This window comes from Phodopus roborovskii, unplaced genomic scaffold (genome assembly GCF_943737965.1).
Source record: "Phodopus roborovskii unplaced genomic scaffold, PHOROB, whole genome shotgun sequence".
NCBI lineage: Eukaryota > Metazoa > Chordata > Mammalia > Rodentia > Cricetidae > Phodopus > Phodopus roborovskii.
Genome location: NW_026126516.1, coordinates 5,155,001 through 5,180,071, shown reverse-complemented (window position 1 = coordinate 5,180,071; position 25,071 = coordinate 5,155,001). Strand labels below are relative to the sequence as shown.

Here is a 25,071-nt window from a genome sequence, read left to right as displayed (position 1 = left end):
TCTTTCCACGCTCTTTGGCCATGCAGCTTGAGTTTTACATGGCAGCTGCAAGCCGCTGCTGCACAAATAACACCCCAGCAGCTGCAAGCTGCTGCTGCACACATAGCACCCCGGCAGCTGATGCAGTTCTGGGCAGGAGGAGCTGAGGAGAAGAGGGGAGAAGGGAGGAGAAGATGAACAACACTCAGTCAGAAAAGGAAAGGAAGGGAAGCCTGCAAAGTGCAAGTTCCCCGCGCCCGTGAGGCTGGACCTGTGGGCCCCGGGCAATACAGTTGTAAGTTTCCTGAGGCTGCAGGAAAAAAATACACTTCTTCCTTTTTAAGAAAGCTGATCTAAGGAGTAGGTAGACTGCTTGCTTTGCATACACAAAGCCCTGGGTTCACCCTCCAGCACCGCATAAGCCAGGTGTGGGGGTATACACAAGTAACCCCCGCAACTTGGGAGGTGGAGGCTGGAAAATCAGAAGTTCAAGGTTGTCCTTGGCCAGCCTGGGCTGGGAAAAAGCCAGATGATTTGATGCTTGTACCAACACCACCTGTTTCAATGGACACTCTCTTGTTCTCCACCGACACCAGTCTCTCCTGTCTTCTGGAAGCTAGCTGTACCCCCACTGTAGGAAATTTCAAGCGTTTCTCTCCTCTTTAAACCATTGATGGCCTGGAGCAGTGGTTCTCAACCGGTGGGCCATAGCCGCACTAAAAGGGGGTTGTTTAATGACCCCTTTCCCAGGGGTCACATATCAGATATCCTGCATATTAGATAGTTATATCATGATTCATAACAGGAGCAAAATTACAATTACGAAGTAGCAATGAAAATAATTTATGGCTGGGGGTGACCACAACATGAAGGTCCATGTTTTTAAAAAAATCGCAGGTAGGAAGGTTGAGAACCACTGGCCTGAAGGAAACTTGTGCCGTTATTGGAAAGCAGGAAACAGAGCTCCTGACTGAAGCAATTTACTTTTACACTTGACTACGTCCTGAGGGGGCAGGCACATGTGTCCCATCCCTACTGAGCTCCCTTCCCTCAGTCAGAATTCGTAACATGGCGCTGTCACATCACCCATGGGCCTCTTGGACACGAGACAGAAAATGCCGAGGGATCACACTCAAAGCAGGATAAATCCTTTGCTGGTTGTTTTGACTATGGGCGCATTTTTGGCATGGCTCATAAAGTGAAACATTGCTGGGGTTTGGGGAGGGACAAAAAAGGAAAACCAGTCCCCAAATCTGAGGTTGGCGAGCCCCTAAATTAATGCCTGATGCATGTCAGCCTGGCTGAGAAGTCCTAGCAGGGTAGCGCCAAAAAGTCTTCCTTTCTTTGTTTCTTTTTAGTAAAGATAAATAAATACTGAAAAGAGCAGAGAGTTGGATAACCAATGCCAAGTCGGGAAACTTACCTGCCCCCCCAGCGTGAACCTCTTTGAACATGCATTTGTCATGCCAAGGACATTCTCCTCAGCCAGGCCTGCCCTTGTCCCTTTTGGGGGGTTGGCAGGTAGGTAGCATGTAGCACCCGTTCTGAGGATAAATCACACAGCACCTGAGAGCAGCACGTAATAAGCAGGGAGAAATTAACGGCCCTGTTTCCAGCCCCGAGACTTTTAAAAACAACCTTTCAAGCAAAGGAAACCTAGGAAGTCCTTGGTGAATTGGGCTTAACTGCAATTTGAAGGCTGTCAGGAATATTTACTGAGTCTCTGGCTTCTGGAAAAATTCCTTAATTTACAGAAGGAGTTCGATCATGCAGAAAGCCCTGGGGAGGTGAGGGGTACTGTGGTTCCGGCCATGGCAGACTCCCGAAGCCTGGAGAATGCTGGTCCAGGGAGTGTTTGGGCTGGAGTGGTTTCAGTCTAACCCCTGCCGTCCAGCGGTGGACTCTGGCCAAGGTCATGTTTGATGCCAAGGCCCTTCCAAGAACAGCCATGGAAATTAGCCTCGGGTCAGGCTCTGCCCCTGTCAGGCGGCTAACTGGAAATTTTGTTAGCCCATTCATCAGGGGTGTTTTGTGGGGGTCTTTTAGAAGGAAGCAGTCTGCCAGGCCTGGAATGTGGCTGACGCTGCAGGAATTGCAAAGAAAATACATTGCTTTCTGGTTCAAGCTCACTGGTGCCCTCGAGGCAGTGCCCTTTCTCGGTGCACCTGTAGGTAGCCTCAGCCTAGATTTTGGCTAACTGGGGCAGGGAACTGGGATTCATATAAATGGTGAGGAAATGCCACCTTCCTTAAAACACAGGCACACCAGAGGGCTTTCCCAGAGGAGAAGGTGCTGGCTGAAGTAACATTGTGCTGAGATTTTTCCTCACCCCTGGGTGTGTGCAGTTAGCTAGGGGCACTGCACCTCATTTTCCATTGTCCCTGAGGGCACATGAAGCATCCAGTCACTCCCTTAACCAGGACAACAGGGAAGGGGGAGCTCTGGCTGAGGCCATCGGAGCTCAGGAGTTCAGGGTTCTGATCCTACTGTTGCCATCAATCTCCATTGCATTCATTGCAATTGTTGGAGGTCAGATGCAGGAAACAGGATTTTTATCAAATGATCACCACGCCTCTTTGAGCCTCTGTTTCCCCAAATCTGAAGTGATTTCCCATAAGCTCTAAAAGAATGTGTGTGTGTGTGTGTGTGTGTGGTGTTTTGACAGGTGTGCTGATACATGTAGAACATGGGTGCATGTGGAGGCCAGAGGTTAACCTCAGGTGGTGTTTCTAAGAAGTAATCCACCTTGTTTTTTGAGACAGTGTTTCTTACTGGAATAACAGATTTTTATGTGGGTACTGCACTGGGGAGTTGAACCCAGGTCATCATGCTTGGGCAGCTGAGCTGTCATCACCCTGGACCCAAAATTCCTTTATGCTTTGGAAGCCTATGGGGGGGGGGGATGCCATTTCTTTCTCTCCTTAAACAGAAGCCTGAATGTGATCCAGTCTTAGGGGTTGGGATTGCATGTTAGGTGGGCCTCCAAAGCCACTTAATCAATTCCCTGTTGCTGAATCCCTTATACACTCCCCTGCCAAGGTGCCTGACATCCTCAGATGATACTTCTGCCTGCAAGTATCTCACTCCCTTTTTAAAAAATTAACTATTTTATGTGTTTTGGTGTGACGGTGGTATCAGATCCCCTGGAACTGGAGCCACCGGCAGTTGTGAGCTGCCATGTGGGTGCTGGGAATTGAACCCCAATCCTCTGGAAGAACAGCCATTGCTCTTAACCACTGAGCCATCTCTCCAGGCCTGCAAGTTTCTTTCTTGAGCAAGAACTGCAGCGTGAAATAGTTCTGTTGACCACCCAGGTCACTAATTGGCTTCTTTCCCTCCTGTCCCACAGTGTGATCCACCTCTAGAAGTTACAGACCTATTCGTTGATATCCAAGATGGCAAAATCCTAATGGCTTTGCTGGAAGTCCTCTCTGGGCGAAATCTGGTATGTGTGTTGGGGAAAATGCAAAAGAAAGTACTCCCAAGGGCTTCATCTTCATTTGAGCATCATCTTTTTATCACTGTGACAGAGTGCCCAAGTCAACTGTTTAAAGGAGGAAGGGTTTATTTGGGCTTATGAATTCAGAAGTGGCTGTGACCACCTGGTCCCGTTGCAATGGGCCTGAGAAAAGACAGCCCATTACAAGAATGTGTATCAGGAAGCTTCTCATCCCATGACAACAAAAAGGAAAGGACCAGGGATCCTGATAGCATCCTCAAGGGCACATCTCCAGAGACCTAACTTCCTCCCACCAGGCCCCACCCCCTAAAGGTTCCATCACCAGCCAGTAACCCTATAGCCTGGTGTGTATAGGCCAATAAGCGCCTGGAACTTTCAGTGTGTAGGTCCCAGATGCATCCCATGATGCAATCATGACTTTGGGTATAAATGTATGCACACATCCAGACTGAGTATAACTCAGTATCAGAAGATACTGAAGGGTGTCATTTTTTTTTTTTTTTAAATCACATGAGGCAGGGGACTGGTGAGATGGCTCAGTAGCAAAGAGCACTTCCTGTTCTTCCAGGGAACCTGAGTTCTGTTCCCAGCACCAACATCAGACAGCTCATGATGGCCTCTAACTCCAGCTCCAGAGGGTCCCAGTACTCTTCTCTGTCCTCTGACACATATGACAGTCACACTCCCATAAAGAAATTTAAAATAAGTAGTGACATGAGAGCTGGAGAGATGGCAGCAGTTAAGAACACTGGCTGTTCTCACAGAATACCCAGGTTCAATTCTTAGCACCACATGGCAGCTCACAACCATTTGTAACTCCAGTTCAAGGGTATCTGATGGCCTTTTGTGGCCTCTGCAGACACTACTCACACGGTACACACACATACTCATATACATAAAATAAAAATGAGTGACTCTCGAAGAAAGTGAGTGAAAGGAACATACATAACGGAGTAGTATCTGTTTTTTCTTAATTATTATTTTATGATTGTGTATTTGTGTACACATGTGGGGGGGGGTATGCATGTAACGGTGTTTATACAGAGGTCAGAAGATGGCTTGAGGAAGTTAGTTCTTTCCTTCCAATTCGGGTTCCAGGGTTTGAATTTAGGTCATCTGGCATGCATAGCAAGCGCTTTTACCTGCTGAGCCATCTTGCTGGCCTGTATCTTTTTCAGTTTGTTGGGTTTTTTTTTTTTTTTTTTTTTTTGTTTTTGTTTTTAAAGCAAACCCATTTTAGTAGTTAAATAAGTAAACGAATGCCCCATGTTTTCAGCGAACCTGTGATGGTTAAGAATTGAAACTGAAGGATCAAGTTACCTGACTAAACATTGTGCTAACCAGAGTTACAGTTGAATATTAGGGGAAGCCATCCCATAGTTGTTGAATGGGAATAGGTAACCTTTCAATGCTAGGGGCACCTGTTAGTGTAACAACCAACAATCTTCCCAAGCATTTCAGATGTGCCCTCCCCACCCCATCCCTGCCCACCGTGGCAAATGATCCAGTCCAAGATGCCAGTCATAGCGGCTGGAGAAGTGGCTCGGCAGTTAAGAGTGATTCTGGCTCTTGCAGAGGGCTGGAGTTTGAGTCCCAGCATCCACATTAGGTGGCTCACAACTGCCTGTAACTCCAGCCCCAGAGGATCTGAAGTATTCCTCCGGCCTCCCCTCCCGATGGCATCTACACCTGTACACACACTCACATAAATAAAGACAAGATTTTTTAAAATGCCAGACGTGTTTTAGAAACTGGCTCAAGCTTGAGTGTTTGATTTGGCCTCAGTGGTCCTTCATGCCTGTGTGTAAGTGCAGTGACAGATGCCCTCTCTGGCTTTGGACGTGACTTTAAAAGCATGGTGGCACACTCCTTTAGTCCCAGCACTCGGGAGGCAGAGGCAAGTTGGTCTCTGTGAGATTGAGGCCAGCCTGGTCTACATGGTGAGTTCCAGGACAGCGGGGCTGTTACACAGAGAAACCTTGTCTTGGAAAACAAAAAAACAAAAAACAAACAAACCAAAAAAAAAAAAAAAAACAAGCAAATAGTGCTACTTCTCAGATGCCAAGCTCGCTTCCCTAAGCAAAGGTCACGTGTGCTAGGAAACATGTTACTGCAGGTCCCTAGAGAGAGGGAAGCGGACTGGAGAGAAAACTAGACACATTTGTCCCATGAGTCGAGTACCAGGGGCATTTATTTGGATGCCTCCTGAGTGGGTGTCTTCTACACCATCCCTAACCTTCTCCAAAAGCAAGTGATAGAGGAAAGGCACCTTTATTATTGGGGTCCTGGGGTGCTATCTTGCCGGCACCTGCTTATAGTGGCGTCTTCTCCTGTCTTTCAGCTGCATGAATACAAATCCTCATCACATCGTATTTTTCGGTTGAACAACATAGCAAAAGCACTTAAGTTTCTGGAAGATAGCAATGTAAGTGTTTGAAGCCCATCTTGGCAACACAAGCTTGTCCTGGGGAGAAAGGGCGGAATTTGAAGATCGGCGTGGTCACGTGGGAAGCATGGAAAGGCTTAATAACGGAATTAGCCTACCTTTGCCAAGCCTAGGGTGAAGGGAAGGCACCCAGAATCCCAGGACACCCCAGTGTCCTGCCCACCCTGTCTGTACCTTCTGAGAGAAGGCTAGCAGCTGGTTGGTTACCAGAGCTTTGGAACTGATTGCTAGAATGTAGCTTTCTCTTGGAATTCCAGGACATGGAGAGCAAAGTGGCCTGGCGGAGGGAATGATAGCAGCCTGGCTCTGTCACAGAAAGTTCTTGACCTGCATCTGGAATTATTTCTTGTCCTTCAGAGGTGGGAAGGGGAGGTCCAGGGGTGACATCTCCCAAACCCCCTTTCACTAGGTTTGTTTTTGGACTGATCTGGGTGAAAACAGCTTGTCTGACACAGAGTAAAACATTACCCTGAGGTGCAGGTCCTCTGAGATTGTGTGTAAGACAGGCAGGCGGGTGTGCGCTCACTGCCTCAGCAGAAAGGGAACTGGGTGATGGATGTCCGGTAGCTCATGAAGAGACCCAGAGGGCCAGGGATGGAACCTGGGGAGAGCTGGGTCATCTCAGAACCCGCAGAAGGGCGGGGGCAGGTGTGACCCTGCTTTCCTGGCCTGCTGCTTCCGGTTGCTCTCGTTGAGCCAGGGGAAGGCGTTCACCACTGCAGTGTCATCCCAAGCAGAGTCATGTGGATGTCAAACCTGGGGCTGAGGCCCACCCAGATGCAAGTGGAGTGGAGAGCACACAAGTAGAGGTGGCATCTGTCTCCCCGTCGCCACCCAGCAGAGAAAGTCCTGGATGCAAAAGCTTTACATGATGGTGACCACAAAACACCCCAGCGCACCTTTGATATCAGAGCCTAAGGGTGGAAACCGAATGGGAATTTATCAGCTGGCAGTTGGATCCGCACCTTTGTGGAATATTGCTTGGCTGTGAAAAATAATCTGGTTCTGTGGTATGTCGTGGCAAAGGACCTCACGCACAGTATACTGAGTGACAGAAGAAGACAGACATGAAGAGAGCTTCTTACGTGGTCCCTTCCATCCGTGCAGGATTTCTGGGAGGGGGAAATGGCTTCCCTTTTATTTATCTTTTTATAACAGCACTTACAAATAGCCCATCGTGGATGCACGTTAGCTCAGTGCCTCATTTAGTTCCATTTTCCAGGCAGGGGGATGATGACCTAGGAGGAAGATGGTGATAGCAAAGGGACAAGATAACCCCAACCCACGAGCATGCTGTGTCCCATTCCCAGAATACACAGTCACTTAGGGAGCCTCATTTGTCCCACTTTGTGCCGCTGCCTGGATCACAGGAAGGGCAGGGCTCGGTCACTCTGCTGGGTCCGTGGTGGCAGTGCCCAGAGCTGGGTGGGAAATAGTGTAAACAGCAACCGACCCTGTTCTGGGTCCTGGGACCAGCGACTGTACACCCTTCCCTCCCTTCAACTATGGGTTGCATATAGCCTCCCCACGGGACTAGCTCTGGGACCCCCAGCAAGTTACTCAAGCCAACCCTTGGCTTTGTCGCCTTTGAAATGGGAACGTTGAGAGCACTGTAGGAAGGAACTTGGGAAGCCACTGTCATCATGAAGGCTCCTGAGTCACTTCTCTGAACCTGTCAGCTCCATAACCCAGGAGTTCATTGGTATTCCGTGTGGCAGAACAAGCTGGGTTAGGGGGAAGAGAAGGGAACACTGTCCCTGGAGATCTGAAGCGTGGTGATTGTATTGACAGTCCATCACTGAGGATGGAAGACGGCTCTTCCCTCCAGGGGACATTGTACACTGAAGATGAGCATGATAGTCCCTTAAGTACTTGTGGCTCACTGGACTGGAATGTTCTATCACCTGCAATCCAGAGGACGTTTCCAGAAAGGACTTGGGGGCAGGCGAACAGACAGGAGTCTCAACAAGTGATTGGTTATGTGGCATGGATGGTGGAGGAACGTGGATGGAATACTGGCTCCGAGTTTGATGGGTTGTGTTTCTCTCGGTATTGACAACTTCCTTCCTGGCCTCCCCTAGTCTGCCGGCGATGAGCCGGTGTTGTCTCAATTACCTTCTTGGCAGCAGCTGTGAAGGGCCCATCAACCAGGGAGCTGGGCAGTCAGTCTCAATTAGGCTAGCCGAGGCCTAACTGGTGTTGTCAGAGCCCCCCAATAAACCGATAAGATCAGAGACCTGAGCCAAAGCAGTTTAAAGACCCATGATGGAGAGGGAGAGCGGAGAGAGAAACTGCTGTGTGACAACTTCTCTAGGTTTTTTGTCCCCCAAGTGTCCCAGGATAAAGTTTGCAGTGTGTGGGTTTTAAAAGGTTGCTCTGAGTAGCTCGCTTCATCCCCCTTAGCCCTGAAGACAGCTATGCACATTTGTGAAGTGTTGCTCGACAAGAAGAAACAGGAGAGAGACCTGTGGGGCCTGCACAGCCTCCCTCGCCCTGCTCTCCCCACTTTCCTTCCCCGCTCCCCTGCTCACCCCGCTCACCCCACCCACTCTGTGGCCCTTCCCAGAGAGGCTGGCCGAAGGCAGAACCTTGGACTCAGATGCTGTTTGCAGAATCAAATGATGGCTATAGGCGCAGACCCTCCACCCTGAGCCCACACAGGAAACCCTGTGCCTGTTAAAATGTTAAATGGGCTTGGCAGGGTGGCTCAGTGGGTCAAGCCCTTGCTGCTTCAGATGACCTGAGTTTTAATACTTGATTGCTAGAACTTGCATAAAAAAACGCAGGTGCAGTGGTTTGTGTCTGAAATTCCAGTCTACCCCACCCCTGCACCCCCCCATTCTTCCCCCTACCCTGGAAAGTTGGAACAGAGACAGGGGGACACCTAGAGTTCATTGGCCAGCCAGTATAGCCAAATCAGTGGGTTCCAGGTCCAACTAAGACACCTTGTCTTAAAAAGAAAAATTAGGGGAAGAGCCGGGCATGGTGGCACATACCTTTAGTCCCACAGTACTTGAGAAGCAGAATCAGGCTGATTTCTGCATTCAAGAACAGTCTGGTCTATAGAGTGAGTTCTAGGTCAGCCAGGGCAACATAAAATAAAATAAAAAGTAAGTAAATAAATATTTAAAAATAAAGTGGAAGAAAGGATAGCCATCTCTAGCCTCCCCGTGCACAGACCTGAAATGCAGACTGTGGGTGTCTGGGAAGTACTCCTCTCTACTAGGCCCTGGGATGCTGCAGGTTCAGGGGCTGCAAGTAGCCTTAGAGGTTCACCAAGAACATCTTTGTGTGGTCAGACACAGGTGAAATGAACAAGTTGCCTCTGGATGGTTTCTCAGGCTGGCACATTATACCCTATCTGTGGAGCATTCTGGATAGCTGCAGAGTGCCTTGCTGTGTCACACTCAACTGTTTCTGTCTTCTGATGGCTGATGTCCATGTTCTGAGCTGGCCAAGGGTGTACTAAATCAGTTTTGCTGGACTTCATGTAATGTGCAGCCTTCCTGAGCTATCACCCTCCCTTTTGGGAAGAGAATGGTGGAAACTCTGCACACTTTATGGCACTGGGCACATTGTATTTAGCTTTCTGGTTGCCCCCTCCCCGTCCCCCGACACACAGTGGTACACGATAGGCTTGTGGTTGGGGTAAACTGAGTTAGGACTCCTAAGTGCTTGTAAGACTTTAGGGTGGCATCTACCTATGGTAAGCAGGACATATATTTTTTATCAAATACAGTTTTGCATATTGGGTGTCCCCTAAGAGGTAGTCTTTGGCAGTGACAAGTAGCAGCAGGCAGTCAACAGTATCTGGCTTTGGACAGCGATGGAGGTAGTAGACCAGACTCCTCGGAATTTTGTGCTCATCGATGCTCATTTTTCCAGGTCAAGCTGGTTAGCATCGATGCAGCAGAAATAGCAGATGGCAACCCCTCGCTGGTTCTTGGGCTGATATGGAACATTATTCTATTCTTCCAGGTAAGCCTGCTGCTCTCCGGCACACGGTCATCATGTCAAAGGTTGCTCTAACCACGGAACAGCACATACACGTAAAGGGCACCATGAGACTTAGTTTCCATGGATTCAGACTTTTCTGTTTTCGGGATGAGAACCAGGAAGTGAAGACTGAGATTCATGGTTTAGTTACAAAAGTGAGCCACAAGGGAAGGTCTAGAGAGGCGCTTGCACAAACACTGTCTGGAGCTGTGGACCCTTTTCTGTATACGCCTGGAGCCTGAGCCTCAGGCCGCCATCTGTGAATGCAGCCATGGTCGCAAGGCATGCTGCATGTGAGAACTTTGTCCACTGCACCAAGTTTACACAGGACACTGTCACTCTATAACCTGGTTCCCAAGAGATGCTGGGCACATCAGGAAATGTGTTAAATCCTGAAATAGAGCCCAGGGCTTCTTCCACTTGCTCAGTAGCTGTCTATTGAGTTTCTTCAGTATCGCAGATGCTAGAGAGACAGTGCTCCATCTTCTTGGGGGAGTCACAAAGATACGCACATTGCATATTACTAGAGGGTGCTGGCCACAACTGAGGTGGGAGCGAGGCTTTGTAAAAGCTCTAAGCAGGGACAGCTACCACAAACAGGTGACCAGAATGAGGAAAACATACCAAAGGAAGTGACCAGAGCAGGGTTTTGGAGTGTGGATAGGCGAGTGCTCTGAGCAGGGTTTTGGAGTGTGGATAGGAGTGTGCTCTGAGCAGGGTTTTGGAGTGTGGATAGGAGTGTGCTCTGAGCAGGGTTTTGGAGTGTGGATAGGAGTGTGCTCTGAGCAGGGTTTTGGAGTGTGGATAGGAGTGTGCTCTGAGCAGGGTTTTGGAGTGTGGATAGGAGTGTGCTCTGAGCAGGGTTTTGGAGTGTGGATAGGAGTGTGCTCTGAGCAGGGTTTTGGAGTGTGGATAGGAGTGTGCTCTGAGCAGGGTTTTGGAGTGTGGATAGGAGTGTGCTCTGAGCAGGGTTTTGGAGTGTGGATAGGAGTGTGCTCTGAGCAGGGTTTATGGAGTGTGGATAGGCGTGTGCTCTGAGCAGGGTTTTGGAGTGTGGATAGGCGTGTGCTCTGAGCAATGCTTCTCAGACGTACTGTGCATGCGAGTTACCTGGGCTTGGTTCTGAGATGCCGTCTGAATTTGCAGGACAGGCCTGAGCTTTTGCATCCTTCACCACATGTACTCTACAGTAACAGTTCAGTGCTGGTGGAAAGGGACAGCCAGTCAGTTCAGTGCTGGTGGAAAGGGACAGCCAGTCAGTTCAGTGCTGGTGGAAAGGGACAGCCAGTCAGTTCAGTGCTGGTGGAAAGGGACAGCCAGTCAGTTCAGTGCTGATGGAAAGGGACAGCCAGTCGTCAGTTCAGTGCTGGTGGAAAGGGACAGCCAGTCAGTTCAGTGCTGGTGGAAAGGGACAGCCAGTCGTCAGTTCAGTGCTGGTGGAAAGGGACAGCCAGTCGTCAGTTCAGTGCTGGTGGAAAGGGACAGCCAGTCAGCAGGCCCAGGGCGGACAGGGACGGTGAAACTTGAAGGAGCATCATGCATTCCGGGAGTGCCAGGTTCTAGGGGAACAGGACAGATATCTGGTCATCTGGTCAGGACGAGCATGTGTGCCTGGGCTGGTGAGAGCTGCGGGCATCTCAGGGGAAGCTTCTCACACACTGAGAGCCAGGTCTCCAGCCAGGGTTTCACGGACGCAGGTCAGTGGCGCCCGCCTCCTGACCATGAGTCCCTACGGGTCACTGGGCCTGATTTGCCCTTTTCTCTCTAGATAAAGGAGCTCACGGGTAACCTCAGTAGGAGTTCTCCATCTTCCAGCTTGTCACCTGGCTCGGGGGGCACAGACTCCGACTCCTCCTACCCACCTACCCCTACCACGGAGAGGAGTGTGGCGGTATCAGTGAAAGACCAGAGGAAAGCGATCAAGACCCTGCTGTCATGGGTGCAGAGGAAAACAAGGAAGTAAGCTGCAGTCCCCTCTCCCTCCCTAACCTATCCCCTGCCTTAGGCCCACTGGCGTCCACCGTGGGCGTGCCACACCCCACAAGGCTGTTTCCAGGCCTGGGGAGTCATGCACATGGGTAAGGGTGGGGAAGGAAAATCAAATTCCATCTGCTAAGGTGCCAGGGGTCCACGGGCCCTGTGCTTCACATGAACCATCAGAACAGGAATATGATGTGCTTTCCCAGTTTGTGTGTGGTGTGTGCACGTGAGTGTATGAGGCACACTCACACATGCACACTTAGAGGTCAGAGCAAGCATCAGATGTCTTCCTCTACCGTTCTCCATTCTATTCTCTTAAGACAAAATCTTTCCCTAAATCAGAAGCTTGCCATTTCCGCTAGGGCGGCCAGCAAGCTCCTGACACCCTCCAGTCTCTGCTCCCCGAGGATAGGCTTACATACCTGGGCAGCTATGACTGGATTTTTGTGTGGGTGCTGGGGATTCAAACTCGGGTCCCCAGGTTTCTGCAGTGATGGTTCTTACTGTTTCCTAAGCCCAGTTATAGCAGTCGCCTGTCAGGCCTTTTACTGGCAGATCTTGGGCCTTAGTCAGAGGTGCCAAGTTAGTGTAGAGGAAGCCACACCCACTCAGGGGCATTCCAGCTGTGTTCAGCTTAGGGGGCAGTTGCTGGTGCCACACTTATTTGTTCATTTCCCCTGCTAAGTGGTGACATCATTCACTGCCTTCTAAGACAGTCATGGCAGAATGGGGGAGAACAGCTTGCACCTCTCGTAACAGCCACTTAAATCATTTCAGCACACCTCCCAGGGGTTGGGGAGACACTGGACCCTTGGGGGGGTTGATGGAGAGAGATGAGTGTGAATCATTAGAATAGATTACTGTGTGGGGAAAATAAACAGGAAATGTTTAAAAATAAATCAAGCCAAAGAGTTTATGCGGGGGGGGGGGGGGGGGGAGGGTCAGTGCAAGTGTGGGAGAGATAGCAGCTGGGAAGTGGGAGCTCTGTGTCCCCACTCTGGGTACCCATGCGCCCCTGCACTTGGGCAAGTGCATGTGGCAGTTGGCGGCTTTGGCTTGGCTCACAGCCTTAATAACGATTGTCTAGATGAGTGTTGGGGTCCCAGCTTTGAGAATGTACTCTGTGCAGGGCCAAGGCTTGAAAGAACACTGCCTAGAGGGTTTGTAACCTGTCGGGAATCTGAAAGTGTTTCTACATTGGAAGCTGTTAGGTTTTTGTTAATTTCATGAGCATAATAAGAAATGAAAGGATGGAGTCTAGAGAACCCACACCTGGCATGATTCTCTTTGCCCCTCACTCGGAAAGTTTTGATTTTAGGGCTGGGGAGATGGCTCGGTGGTTAAAACACTTGCTGGGCAAGTGTGAGGACCAAAGTTCATATTTCCAGCGCCCACAGGTTTGGCAGCCCATCTGTAATACCAGAGCTCAGAAAGCTGAGACACAGGGATCCCCAGGGCAAGCTGGCTAGCCAGACTAGCCATGTCAGTATGCCCCGAGGGTCAAGCAAGAGACCTTGACTCAGTGAATACAATGAAAAACAATTAAGACTCCCTGAAGTCAGCCTCCAGTTTCCACACACATCTCCACCCCACATGCAAACACATACACACATACACAGACACACACACATGCCTACCACACACATGCACATGCCTACCACATACATACACACGCACATGCCTACCACACACACATACACATGCCTATCACATACACACAACATATGCCTACCACACACACATACACATACCTCTCTCTCTCTCTCTTTCACACACATACACACACACACACACAGAGGTGGGGGGATTGTGATTTTATGTGTGTTCATAATGCTGATGGCTGACACTTATTGTGTAGCTTTGGTATTTCTGCTTATGCACTAAGTTCACCTTTAGATGAGACCATTTTTTGTGGGGACTTCACCCTCCCCCCATAACAGTAACCCATGAGGTCATCCTGTATCCACCCTGTTTTATAACCTAAGTGTCAGAGGCTCAGAAAGGGTGTGTACTTAGCCAAGGCCCCAGAGCCAGGAATGTAGAGGGGCAGCTGAGATAGGAACTTGGATCTTCAGGCTCTGTCTATAAGACAGAACATCCCCATGTATCCCCTTTCCATTGTCCTCCCTGATGTGTGCCGTGTAAAAATCTCTCCTTTATGTATTTAGAGACTTGGGAACTAAGGATCTGGTTGCCTGTTTGGATAACGTGTCCCTTTTGCTCCATTTGGAAAATGCTCAGGTGGCCCTTATGTTGGTCAGGGCTGGAGTGTCTTGTCAGGGTGAAATGAACAGCATCCAGCCCCCTCAGGCCAGTGAGGCTGCTGTGTGTAGACCTCCTGTTCAGGTTCCTTTACTAACCTGGGTTGTTGCTGTTCCTGCTGCTTTCCATCAGGTATGGTGTGGCAGTCCAGGACTTTGCGGGCAGCTGGAGGAGTGGGCTGGCTTTCCTGGCTGTCATCAAAGCCATTGACCCCAGCCTGGTGGACATGAAGCAGGCTCTGGAAGATTCCACCAGGGAGAATCTAGAGAAGGCCTTTAGCATTGCACATGACACCCTGCACATCCCCAGGCTCCTGGAGCCAGAAGGTACAGTGACCCTCTCTGTCCTTTTAATTACTATTATTACAAATACCATCTGCTCTTCCAGGTAGAAAACTCAGAAAATAAAAATAAAAGCCTAATGAAGAAAAAAATTATTTCCTATGTTATAGTTTTTTTTCCTGTACATCTAAATACAGTGTTTTTATATAATTGATACCATTTGGAATAGGTATAATTTTGTCTCTTCACTCATCATGTGTAATACCAATGTTTAGCTAGTATGTTTCTATAATCTGGATACATATTTATATTGGCTGCATACTAGACCACCTGTAGGCATACTGACTTTACCTATCTCTTGCATACTTGAGTCATTGAGGTTACTTCAAAAATTATCCCTCCGGGGGTTGAAGGCATAACTCAATGACAAGTGTGAGGCTATGGCTTAGATCCCCAATTGTGTAGATGGAAGGGAGAGGGGGAGAGAAGGAAAACAAGGAAGGGAGAGAAGAAGGAAGGCTCATTTTTGAATACAGCGTGACCGTAAACATCTTACTTACCCAGCATGCCTTTGACTATCCCTCATGGGCCAGTTCCCACGGGCAGAATGACAGAGTTGGGGGAGTACAGCCCTTTCGAAGGTGTGTAACTCTCTTCTGTCACATTGCTCTCCACACTGGGTGTTTAATTTTGGACCCCCTCAGCAGGATATCAAAGTTCGCCAGATGTACTTATTCATGGAACACACAATGAGCTGACTGCTCACGTTGAAAGGGACCGAGATTCTAGGAAAGAGGGGCAAAATCCCCAGTGTAGGACCCCAGGGTTCTCCGTCCCAGTTCCTCTGTCCTTCAGCCAGCTATGGGGCTTCAGCCGAAGGCATTGCCCCATCTTGATCCTAAATTTCTTCAAGGGGAAAAGGAGAAGGAAAACCCTTTGCTGATGTGGTCATCCCTTCCTCACCAATGCCCTGTGGTCCCATGTAGAAAGCAAGTGTCTTACTAATGCTGTGTCTCTCTCAACAGACATCATGGTCGACGTGCCGGATGAACAGTCCATTGTGACTTATGTGGCCCAGTTTCTAGAACACTTTCCGGAGTTGGAGCCTGTACGTTCGTTTCCTGTGCCTTTAATTCACAAACTAAGCATTTTCACTGGGTCCCCAGGGGACACAGCTGGGGCTTGGGCTGTGTCATTCCATGTGGCTGATGGCAACAAAATGACCTCAAGTTCCTTGCCTTTCTTATTGTAGTTTCTAAACCATCTGCGACGTACATAGAGCTTCCAGGTGGGACAGAAAGCCAGTCACATCTCATACAAACCTCTTCCCATTCTAAACTTGATCAAGGTGACAGAAGATGTCCCCTTGTCATCCAGACTTTACTCTTTAGATGCCCAGTGGAATAGCCCAGCAATTCACAAAGTTTTACCAGGGCTCAAAATTATAATAGATAATGACCATTCAAAACATGTTTCGGGGGTTGGACTTTTTGGGGGTGCATTTTTGAGGCAGGAGCTCATGTTATAACCCCACCTGGCCTTGAGCATGCAGCAATTCTCCTGCCTCAGCCTCCTCAATCTGGGAATACAATTATGTGCCACTATTCTCTGACCACCCCTTTTACTTTTTAGAATCCCAGATTACACTTGGTTTAGGGTATGGATGGAAGTTGTCATGGTTTCATTGAACACACACATGTATATATAACCCTGAGACAGTAGTAACAATAGCAGCTGCAGCCTTTGATGGATATAGCACAAAAAATAAAAACCCAGAGATAGATATTGGGGTTCAAGTTGAAGATCAGAAAGGAAAGCGGCCAGCCACTAGCTCTTACCTCTACCTTAGAGTGAAGGGTGATCCATCTAGTGCCACGAATCCTCAGACTAATCCTGTCTTAGTCTCACCAAGCCTCAGACTGCTTCCTTTCCTTTTATACCTGTCAAATCCTGGGATTAAAGGCATGTGATTCCAAATGTTGAGATCACCTTTGTGTGAGCTGTTTCTCTTTAGGACTGGATCAACTTGTGTAGCTCAGGGTGGCCTTGAACTAACAGATATCCATCTGCTTGTCTCTTGAGTCCTGGGATTAAAAGGTGCGTGCCACCACTGCCTGGCTCTATAGCTAGCTAGTAAGGCTGCTGGGCTTAAAGGTGTATATCACCTTTGTCTGACTTCTATGGCTGTGCCTGTCTTTGCTTTCTGAAATCTCAGGCAAGCTTTAATAAATCATAAATAATACATCACCACAGATGGATGCCATCTTCCACTTACTGAATGCCTAGCATAGCACCAGCTCAGGGAACTTGGCAAGAAACTGGATGGGACCTGGTTATAGCTCAGTGCTACAGCATTGACTGGTACTCACAGAACCATGGGTCTGATCTCCAGTTATGCAAAACATAATTTAAAAAAGAATAGGAGAAAATCAGCTGGACAGATGAGGTGCCTAGCGTGATGTAGCGTTGTTCTAACAAAGAACCGTTACTATATCAGTAGATGCATCACAGTTCCCAGCAGAGTTAAGTGACTGGTAGGAAAAAATACACATGTGCAGAATAAAGAAAGTTGGGGACAGGCACCCTCTTGTAGCTGGCGACTGTGCCTGAAGCTGGCATTCCTACTAGCCTGTGTGGTTCACCACCATTGTCCTCTTATTGCAAATGAGAATATCACTACCCAAAGAGACCTAAAGGTCTCTCCAGGGTCACACCGCCCTCTATTTTAGGACTGTGGCTGACTCCAGAGCTCTGTTTTCAAAGTTTATGTTCTTGGCTTTCTTAAAAAAAAATATCACTGAGGCTAGAGCCTTATTTTATACAGCGGTGACTCCCAGTGGCCCTCTGAGGTGTGCGTTAGATTAGTGCTTGACCCATGTGTGGTTCCCAGTCCTCCCAGCACCATCGTATTTTCAAGAGTTTCTGGGCTACCTTTTGAAATCCTGTGACCCTAGGCTGGTTCCTTGGCCTCTCTGGCATCTGTATCAGATTCCCCCTGAAGGGGAAAGCATCACGCACATTTCAGGCTTGTGCAAAAAGTAACTACCTGTGTGACGGATCCTGTTCACTTGTGGCTCAGAATAAACATTCAACAAGAGGCAGTGGTAATAATTCCTGTAGAATTCCACCTTGGGGATACTAGGTAGCAGGGTTTTCACCAGGGCTGACCTCCTAATCCAGAGGCAGAATCGAAAAGCAGTGAAAACAGTGGTTCTAAACCCCCCTAAAGCTGCGACCCTTTAACACAGTTCTTCATGTCGTAGTGATCCCCAGCATACAATTATTTTCCTTGCTACTCCGTAACTGTAATTTTGCTACAGTTATGAATTGTAACGCAAATATTTTTGGAGATAGAGGTTTTCCAAAGGGGTTGTGACCCACAGGTTGAGAACCACTGAATTAAAAGTTGATGGTAAACAGTATAATTCAAGCTCATTGTCAAGATTTAGCAAACCTAAGTGTGGCTTATCCAGAACTTTGAGTAGAGAGGTTGCGAAGGACATGATGGCTGGAGCAAGGGTTTTGGTTCATGCAGAAGAGTCTGTTTCATACTGGGGTGTGTGGAATACATTGTTTAGTGTACAATTCTTCTTTCTTAGTCTTTAATATTTTCATGGATTTCTTTTCTTTTGCTTTAAGTCATCAGTAGGAGTAGGCTTTTAAAGGGAACTGTAAAACATATTTTACTGTCACTGTTATTGTTCTTGTATACATTGTAGGGGAGGGACGGGGTGTGTGAATGCAGGGTGAGCATATGGAGGTCAGGGGACAGCTTGTGGGAGCAGATGGGACTGAGGTCCTCAGGCTTACATGGCAAGTACCTTTACCTGCTTAGAGAGCTTTCTGTCACTCTTCAGGTTCAGGCTTGCATCTGTGATCATTTCCTAAGGGATGTCTTTTGTATTTTTTGCAGTATAGGTCGGGTATTCTAGAGTCTTCCTTTTGTTCATTCTAACCCTGAGTCATAGGTGGGTCTGCTTTTGGTGATTGTGGCTTCCCTTGTTTATGAGCTTTGTTCTCCCGCTTCCCTGTTTCCACCTTAGTTTTCTTTCGTGGCAGGGACAGTATGCAAAATAAGACTAGCAACTGAGGGAGATGGCTTTCTTTTTCCATGTTGATCTGCCTTCTGTTGCTACATACAACAAGACACCGGATGCTAGATAATGTCTAAAGAAGAGAGGTTTGGGACTGGAGAGATGGCTCAGCAGTTGAATGCACTTGCTGCTCTTACAAAGGACCCAAGTTCAGTTCCCAGTGGCCACATGGCACTCAGCCATCTACGGCCGGTTGCAGGGTGGAGCCTGTCATCCTCGACTGCCTCTGTAGGCAGCTGGCATACACACACGGTTGACATATAGGCAAACATTATATACATAAAAGTAAAGTTGTACACTTGAAGGTAGAACCTGTGATTTCATGTTGTCTCATGTTTCTCAGCAGGAAGACTTTGTGAACCCAGACAGAGAAGCCCCCATCGAGTCCACCTTTGTCCGAATCAAAGAAAGCCCTTCGGAACAGGAGAGCCGAGTCCTCCTCCTCAGTGAGAATGGAGAGCGGGCCTACACTGTCAATCATGAAACCAGCCACCCGCCACCTGCCAAAGTCTTCGTCTGTGACCAGCCTGAGAATGAGAAGGGCTTCTGCCTGGCTGCTGTGCCCAGCAACAAGCTGTTGGACAGTGCCACTGAGTTCATGCACCAGATTATTGACCAAGTCCTCCAGGGGAGCCCAGGGAAAACCGGACCCACCATTGAGCCAGCTCCAGAATCCTCTATTTTGTCCACCAGAAAGGATGGCCGGAGGTCCAGCTCTTTGCCAATCAAGAAATCCGTCCACTTTGAGGCTGATTTGCACAAGGATGCCTCGTGTAGCAAAGACCCTTTCTACAGCTCAGACTTCCGCTTTGAGGGGAGCCCAAAGGTGGCAAAGGAGCTGTCGAAGCAGGATGGCCACGTCTCATTGGTTGAGGTTGCCAAGGAAAAGAAGACAGAACAGGAAGCCAGACCAGTTCTGGAAAGTGCCTCAGACAAGGTCCCTGGAGACATTGTTGGTGTGGATGGCATGCCCTACCATGATCAGCCTCCGCAGGACCCCTCATTCTGTAATGGCACTGTAGAGAGTCCATCCCCTGGAGATCATACTATCATGGCCAACTCCACTGAGCTCAAGGTTCAGCTGCTGACTGTCAAGCCTATGGATAAAGAGGACTATTTTGAAAGCATCCCACTGAAGGCTTCCAAGTTCAACAGGGACCTTGCAGATTTTGCCTCCACCAGTCAGGCTTTTGGTGAGGACCCATCAACCCATGAGAAGACACCTGGGGGGGAAGAGGGCTTTGAGCATCATGGTGAGAAACTGGGGAAAAGGAAGTCAAAGTCTCCCCACACAGAGACAGAGGCACCTAAATCCCCAGAGGAGCCTGACAGCCATGAGCCTCCTCCCAAGGGCCCGAAACAAGATCAAGAGCATCCTTTGCCCCCAGAAGAAGCACCTGCAGATAAGAAGCCTGAAGTATATGAAAAGGCCAAGAGGAAGTCCACCCGGCATCGCAGCGAGGAAGAAGGAGAAGTAGAAGGCCTCTCGGGGATTGGCGGAGAAATGCCATCCAACCCCCCGAGTACCAGCGTCAGCCTGGAAACCCTCAGGAGTCACAGCGAGGAAGGGCTGGACTTCAAGCCTTCGCCACCACTCTCGAAGATCTCCGTCATCCCCCACGACCTGTTCTATTACCCGCACTACGAGGTGCCCCTGGCTGCCGTGCTGGAGGCTTACGCGGAAGGTGGGGAGGATCTGAGAAGTGAAGATGTAGAGGTAGGGGAACCGGAAGAGGGCTATCTGCAGGATTCCAGGGAGCAGGAGGAGGCCCACAGCTCCCAGAGCAGCTGCAGTTTCTCTTTGCCTGTCGACAATGGCCACTCCAGTGTTGGTGACCAGGTATCCCATGTTGATGGGAATTCTGAAGGGCCCACAACAGCCTCAGGACCTGGTTCGCCACCCTCCCATGAAGACCACCAACAGAGGGAATCCAAAGAGAATGGCCCTGTGGAGATTCAACAGGTACTTGAGATTTGGGAACTCACAGTTTCTCCCTCTGTAAGCGTCTCCTTAGGGAACCCATGAGGCATAGAATTTAATGCCCTTCCAGGAAGCTCCAAATACTGGGTTGACACCCAAATGGGAGCCACTCCTAAAATGTTGTACCCAGGCACCCCACTGCTCTTATTCCAGTCCACACCCTGCTCAAAGGGCTTCTAAAAGGATGAATGAGATTGTGTGTGAGGGCCCAGCAAGGTAGCTGATGATCATTCAAAAGTGAACTGTCAGGTCATCTCCTACAGCCACCTGGGGAGCGGGGCAAACTCACATCGGTTTCCAGCATGATTCTTAGAAGAACTGGCGATGTCAGGCCCTGTCCTTGGTTGGTTCCTGTGACTTGCTGTGGATTGGGACAGTCAGGAGCAATGTGCTCAACACTTGTAAGGCAGACGGAGAAGAGGGCTGGTGGTTCCAGAGGTGCCAGACACAGCTGTCTCCTGCCCCTGGTGCTGAGAAGCACTCGGTCCACCTACTTCCTCACACCTGATGTGGGCTGCCCGTTTCCCAGCAGTGTTTCCTGTGAGAAACTGACCGAAGCCAGCAGGGGTGGCCATGGCCTTTAGTGAGATCAGATCTGACGTCTAAGCTGGTGATGTGGATGGCGAGGAGAATGATTCTCCAGATAGCTAGGGGACAAAAAGCTATGAAGTGAGAAGCCAAGTAGGTGGATGAGAACACCATTGCACTCTGGCCTTGGCCTTGGGCAAGCAGCCTATGGTAATGCATGTCTGGACCTTCATTCATTCGTTTGTTTGTTTGTTTGGTTGGTCGGTTGGTTGGTTATGACAGGGCTCTCATGTACCCCAGGCTAGCCTCAAACTCACTCTGTAGCCAACAATGACCTTGAACGTCTGGTCCTCCGGTTTCCACCTCTAAGAACCACTATGCCAGGCTTAGGCAGTGCTGAGGATAGAACCCAGGACTTCTTTCATGCTAGGTAAGCTCTCCACCAACAGAGCCACATCCCCAGTGCCTGACCTTTCATTTTTATAGGCTTTCTGCTAGTAGTAGCTGAAATCAACTCTGCTATGTGCAGAGCGTTAGATGGACAGTTGGGGTGGTTGGGGGTGGTTGGAATCCTGGTCATTCAGAAGGTTGAGAATCTCATCCTGCCCCAAGTCTTCCTCACCAGTAAGTGGAGGGGGGGAAATGTTAGGGAGTGCGGACCAGGGTTCCTTCCCTGGCTCTGAGCACAGCCTCCCTGCATCCAGAAGGAGCAATATTGGCACAGCTTACATCATGGCTCTGACCCATGCATGACCTTGCTTGTCTGTTGCTCCCAACACCACTTTGCATTTGGTTCCCAAGCGCAGCTCCTACTTCACCCTGGGGGTGTGCAAAGCCCATGGGGTGGAGAGCCCTGAGTCTGTCTCCTCCCAGACAAGGATGATACCTGGGCCTCCTTTCAAAAAGAAAAGGAAAGAACACCTTTGCACTTGGCCACCTGGCTCAAGTTCAGCCATTGCCTGCTGTAAGGGATGCCCTTCTAGGGAGTGTGCTGCAGAGGGAAGAGGGTCATGGTGATTGTACCCATTGGACAGCTGGGAAAGTGAGGTTCAAAGAGAGACCATCAAGCAGCTTAAGGTCAAGTAGTTGACTCAGGCTGGACTTCGTGTCACTGAGCTCCCTGACTGCAAAACTTGCTGCCTTCCCTCCATCAGTTAACAGCTCTGCACAAGGATCAGGAACTGGGGCGGGCTTCTCTCCCGGGCTGTCCACATTGGAACAGACTTGGGAGGGACCCTGCTGGATTGGAGTTGAGCCTGGGTAGTGATGTCATCTCCTTCAGTAGGAACTTTGACCTGTATTTTGGCTATTTTGTATTCTAGCCACAAGAATCCCAAGAAACCCAAAACCCAGAACCCCCCACAAAGCCATTAGAGCAAAAGTCAACGGAAGCCTCAACTAGCAGTAAAAAGAAAGAAAAAAGGAAGCATGTGGACCACGTAGAAAGCTCATTATTTATAGCCCCTGGGACGGTCCGCTCCTCAGACGACCTCGAAGAAAACCCCTGCGAACACAAGATCCCTTCCAGGTATACCACTGACCTTTTCACTTCAGAAACTGAGGCAGGGGCTTGCGCTCTAGGGATGAGTGAGCATCTTGGATAGACAGCGAAAGCAAAGTCCAAGCCATGGAGATGGGGTGAGGAGAACAGACAAGGAAATGTCCACGTCTGTGGGCATGAGGTCTGACTGGCCATGCCCTACACAGAGGAGGTAGCACTTACCTCCCAGGTCCTGCTTCCCATTTCACTCAGGCACATTGTGGTTAAGGATGCTGTGGTATGGGTAGACCAAGTCAGCACTGAGAGCTCTGCAGCTCCACTGTAAGGAGGCAGCTCATTTGTGTGAGGGAGTCCTGGAGCTTCCCCCTGCTGGCCTCAGGCTAAACAGAACTTCTGAGAGGTTGGCACCTGGCTCAAGGTTACAGGGTGGGCCATCCTCTGGGTGCCTCTCTGCTATAAATGCTTTTCTCGTCACAGCTCGGTTGGACTCTCTACATAGTTTTCCACTGGGCTAGGAATAAGCCTAGATACCCACAGGACCCATGTGGTTATTCTTGCTCATACCGAACACCTCTGGCCCTGTCTTTCTACCCTGGGTGAGGGGTCATACTTTGCTTTAGGCTCCTTCAAACTGGAGGGCTGTCACCTTGCCTTCAACTCTGTTCCCTGGATCACTCCAGCTTCAGCCTGGGGGGGGGAGGGGGCAACTCTATTACACTTCCTCTAAGCAGGTGTCTTGGGGTTCCCACCGATTATTTTTGATATGTTCTTGTATCATAGCATCTTACTGTTTTTTTTTGTTTGTGTGTTTGTTTTGTTTTCACAGAACTGTCATTTCTTTCCTTTAAAGTTTTTGGCCACACTGGGGATTGACTTTATAGCCTCATACATGCTAGGCAAGTGAGCGAGGCTACCACATAAGCACTTCCCCAGACCTCTTTTGGCTTTTTATTTTGAGGAAGTTGCCTAGACTGGCTTTGAACTCACTCTGTAGCCCAGGCAAAGGCAAGGCATGGAGTTTTCTTTAGCATAGTCCTGGCTTGCAGCAGCCATTCAGTCCTTTGGTAAATGAATGCATGTATGCCTGAGCTTCCCCTGCCTACTGGAGGTCGGGAGATGGGTCCTCAGCACCTGAAGGTCAGGCTTTACACTCACTGTAATGTAAACAGGCCTAAGAGATAGCTTGCTGTAGCAAAGCAGAGAGAGAAGGATCATTCCTTCCCACCAGGGATGTGCTTTTTAATTAGGAAGCATTACCCACTCATAAGGGTCCCACAGCACCAGCACTGTACCAGGGAGGATCGGGTCTGCTGAGATCCAGACCCCAGGATCCCTTTTGACTCCGAGGTTGCATTTTGCTTCATGCCTGTGCTGTGGTAGCAGTGAGGAATACAGTACCTAAACTACCTAGACTGAAAGATACCTAGGGACTTTGTGAGAATATGTACTTAGGCCCAGTGCTAGGCTCCTGGAAGCCAAGTAGTGAGCCTGCTTCAAGGAAACTGAGATGGCACTATGCCAGTTTATGTTATGCACTATGCACAGCACCCAGCAGATACCTAGTTATGTTAGGTAGCAATCCGGGATCCAAGTTATCCTGAAGCAGATGGAGTGGTCCATTCTACAGAGGAAGAACATTGCACAGGGATGTCAGTTCCCAACCAGCATTGACAGCTCTTGGCCAGGAGCCTCCGTTGATGGCCAAGAGTCTTCTGCCTCCACTTCAGGGGAGTCAGCGCTGCTCAAAAGCCCTAGGGGCATTCCATGCCAGCCTCAAAGATTTGGGCATAAAATCCCTCTCCGTATGTAGGAAAGGAAAAATGGTGGTATCCCCTAGGGCTAGACTGGTAGAATGTAGCCACATATCAAGAAACACCAGAAAGAATGTCCAGCCTCCAGGCCTTGGGCCCAGTCCTGCCCTTACATATAGGGGACTGCAGGTGAAACCCCAAACCTCAGGATGCTTCTATATAAAGACCCCAGTCCTGGCCCGAATCTTACAATTTTTAGAACTATGTGGCCTGCTTTCTATCAAAAATCCTGGTTTGTGTTTTGCTATAGATGAGGGTGTGTCTGTGGCCACACATAGCTGTGTGTTTCAATAGTAAGGAATACTAGTTAAAAACTATCTCTGGGTCTGAAGCTATGGCTGTGCTTAACCCAACTCTAGAAGGTCCCAGGTTGGGGTAACCTGCGTGACTGTGTGACAGGGCCACTAGTGCCCTGGGCAATGCCCATTCACAACATGTCTTTGCCTTTCAGGAATAGCCACAGCGACTCCAGCATTTACATTCGGCGACATGCTAATAGGTCTTTGGAATTGGTTAGTATGTGAATTTCTTCTTCCCTCTGGCCCCTGCTAATCAGTACTTTTCAGTCCATCCTCCTCCCTCTCCCAGCCCTGAGCTTTGGGATTACTGACCTGCACCAACCTTACACTGGGATAGAAGACAGACACACTTGAAACCTTGTTAAGCACAGTCCAATTGGATACCCAGACGGGGCAAGAAGGGGTGTAAATAAAGCATTGATTTCAAAGCCCAAAGGCCTCTTTGTCATAAAA

General features: G+C 49.2%; 1 protein-coding gene across 1 annotated transcript in view; it reads left to right on the top strand.

The window, feature by feature from the left end:
• Clmn (calmin) overlaps positions 1-25,071 on the top strand; it is an 87,261-nt gene that overhangs the window by 58,626 nt on the left and 3,564 nt on the right. The window contains exons 3-11 of the mRNA XM_051196551.1: positions 3,329-3,424; positions 5,781-5,864; positions 9,771-9,863; positions 11,650-11,840; positions 14,256-14,449; positions 15,430-15,512; positions 18,845-20,461; positions 22,330-22,535; positions 24,771-24,831. Coding sequence (XP_051052508.1) covers positions 3,329-3,424; positions 5,781-5,864; positions 9,771-9,863; positions 11,650-11,840; positions 14,256-14,449; positions 15,430-15,512; positions 18,845-20,461; positions 22,330-22,535; positions 24,771-24,831 — 2,625 coding nt within the window. The remainder of the gene's footprint in view (positions 1-3,328; positions 3,425-5,780; positions 5,865-9,770; positions 9,864-11,649; positions 11,841-14,255; positions 14,450-15,429; positions 15,513-18,844; positions 20,462-22,329; positions 22,536-24,770; positions 24,832-25,071) is intronic.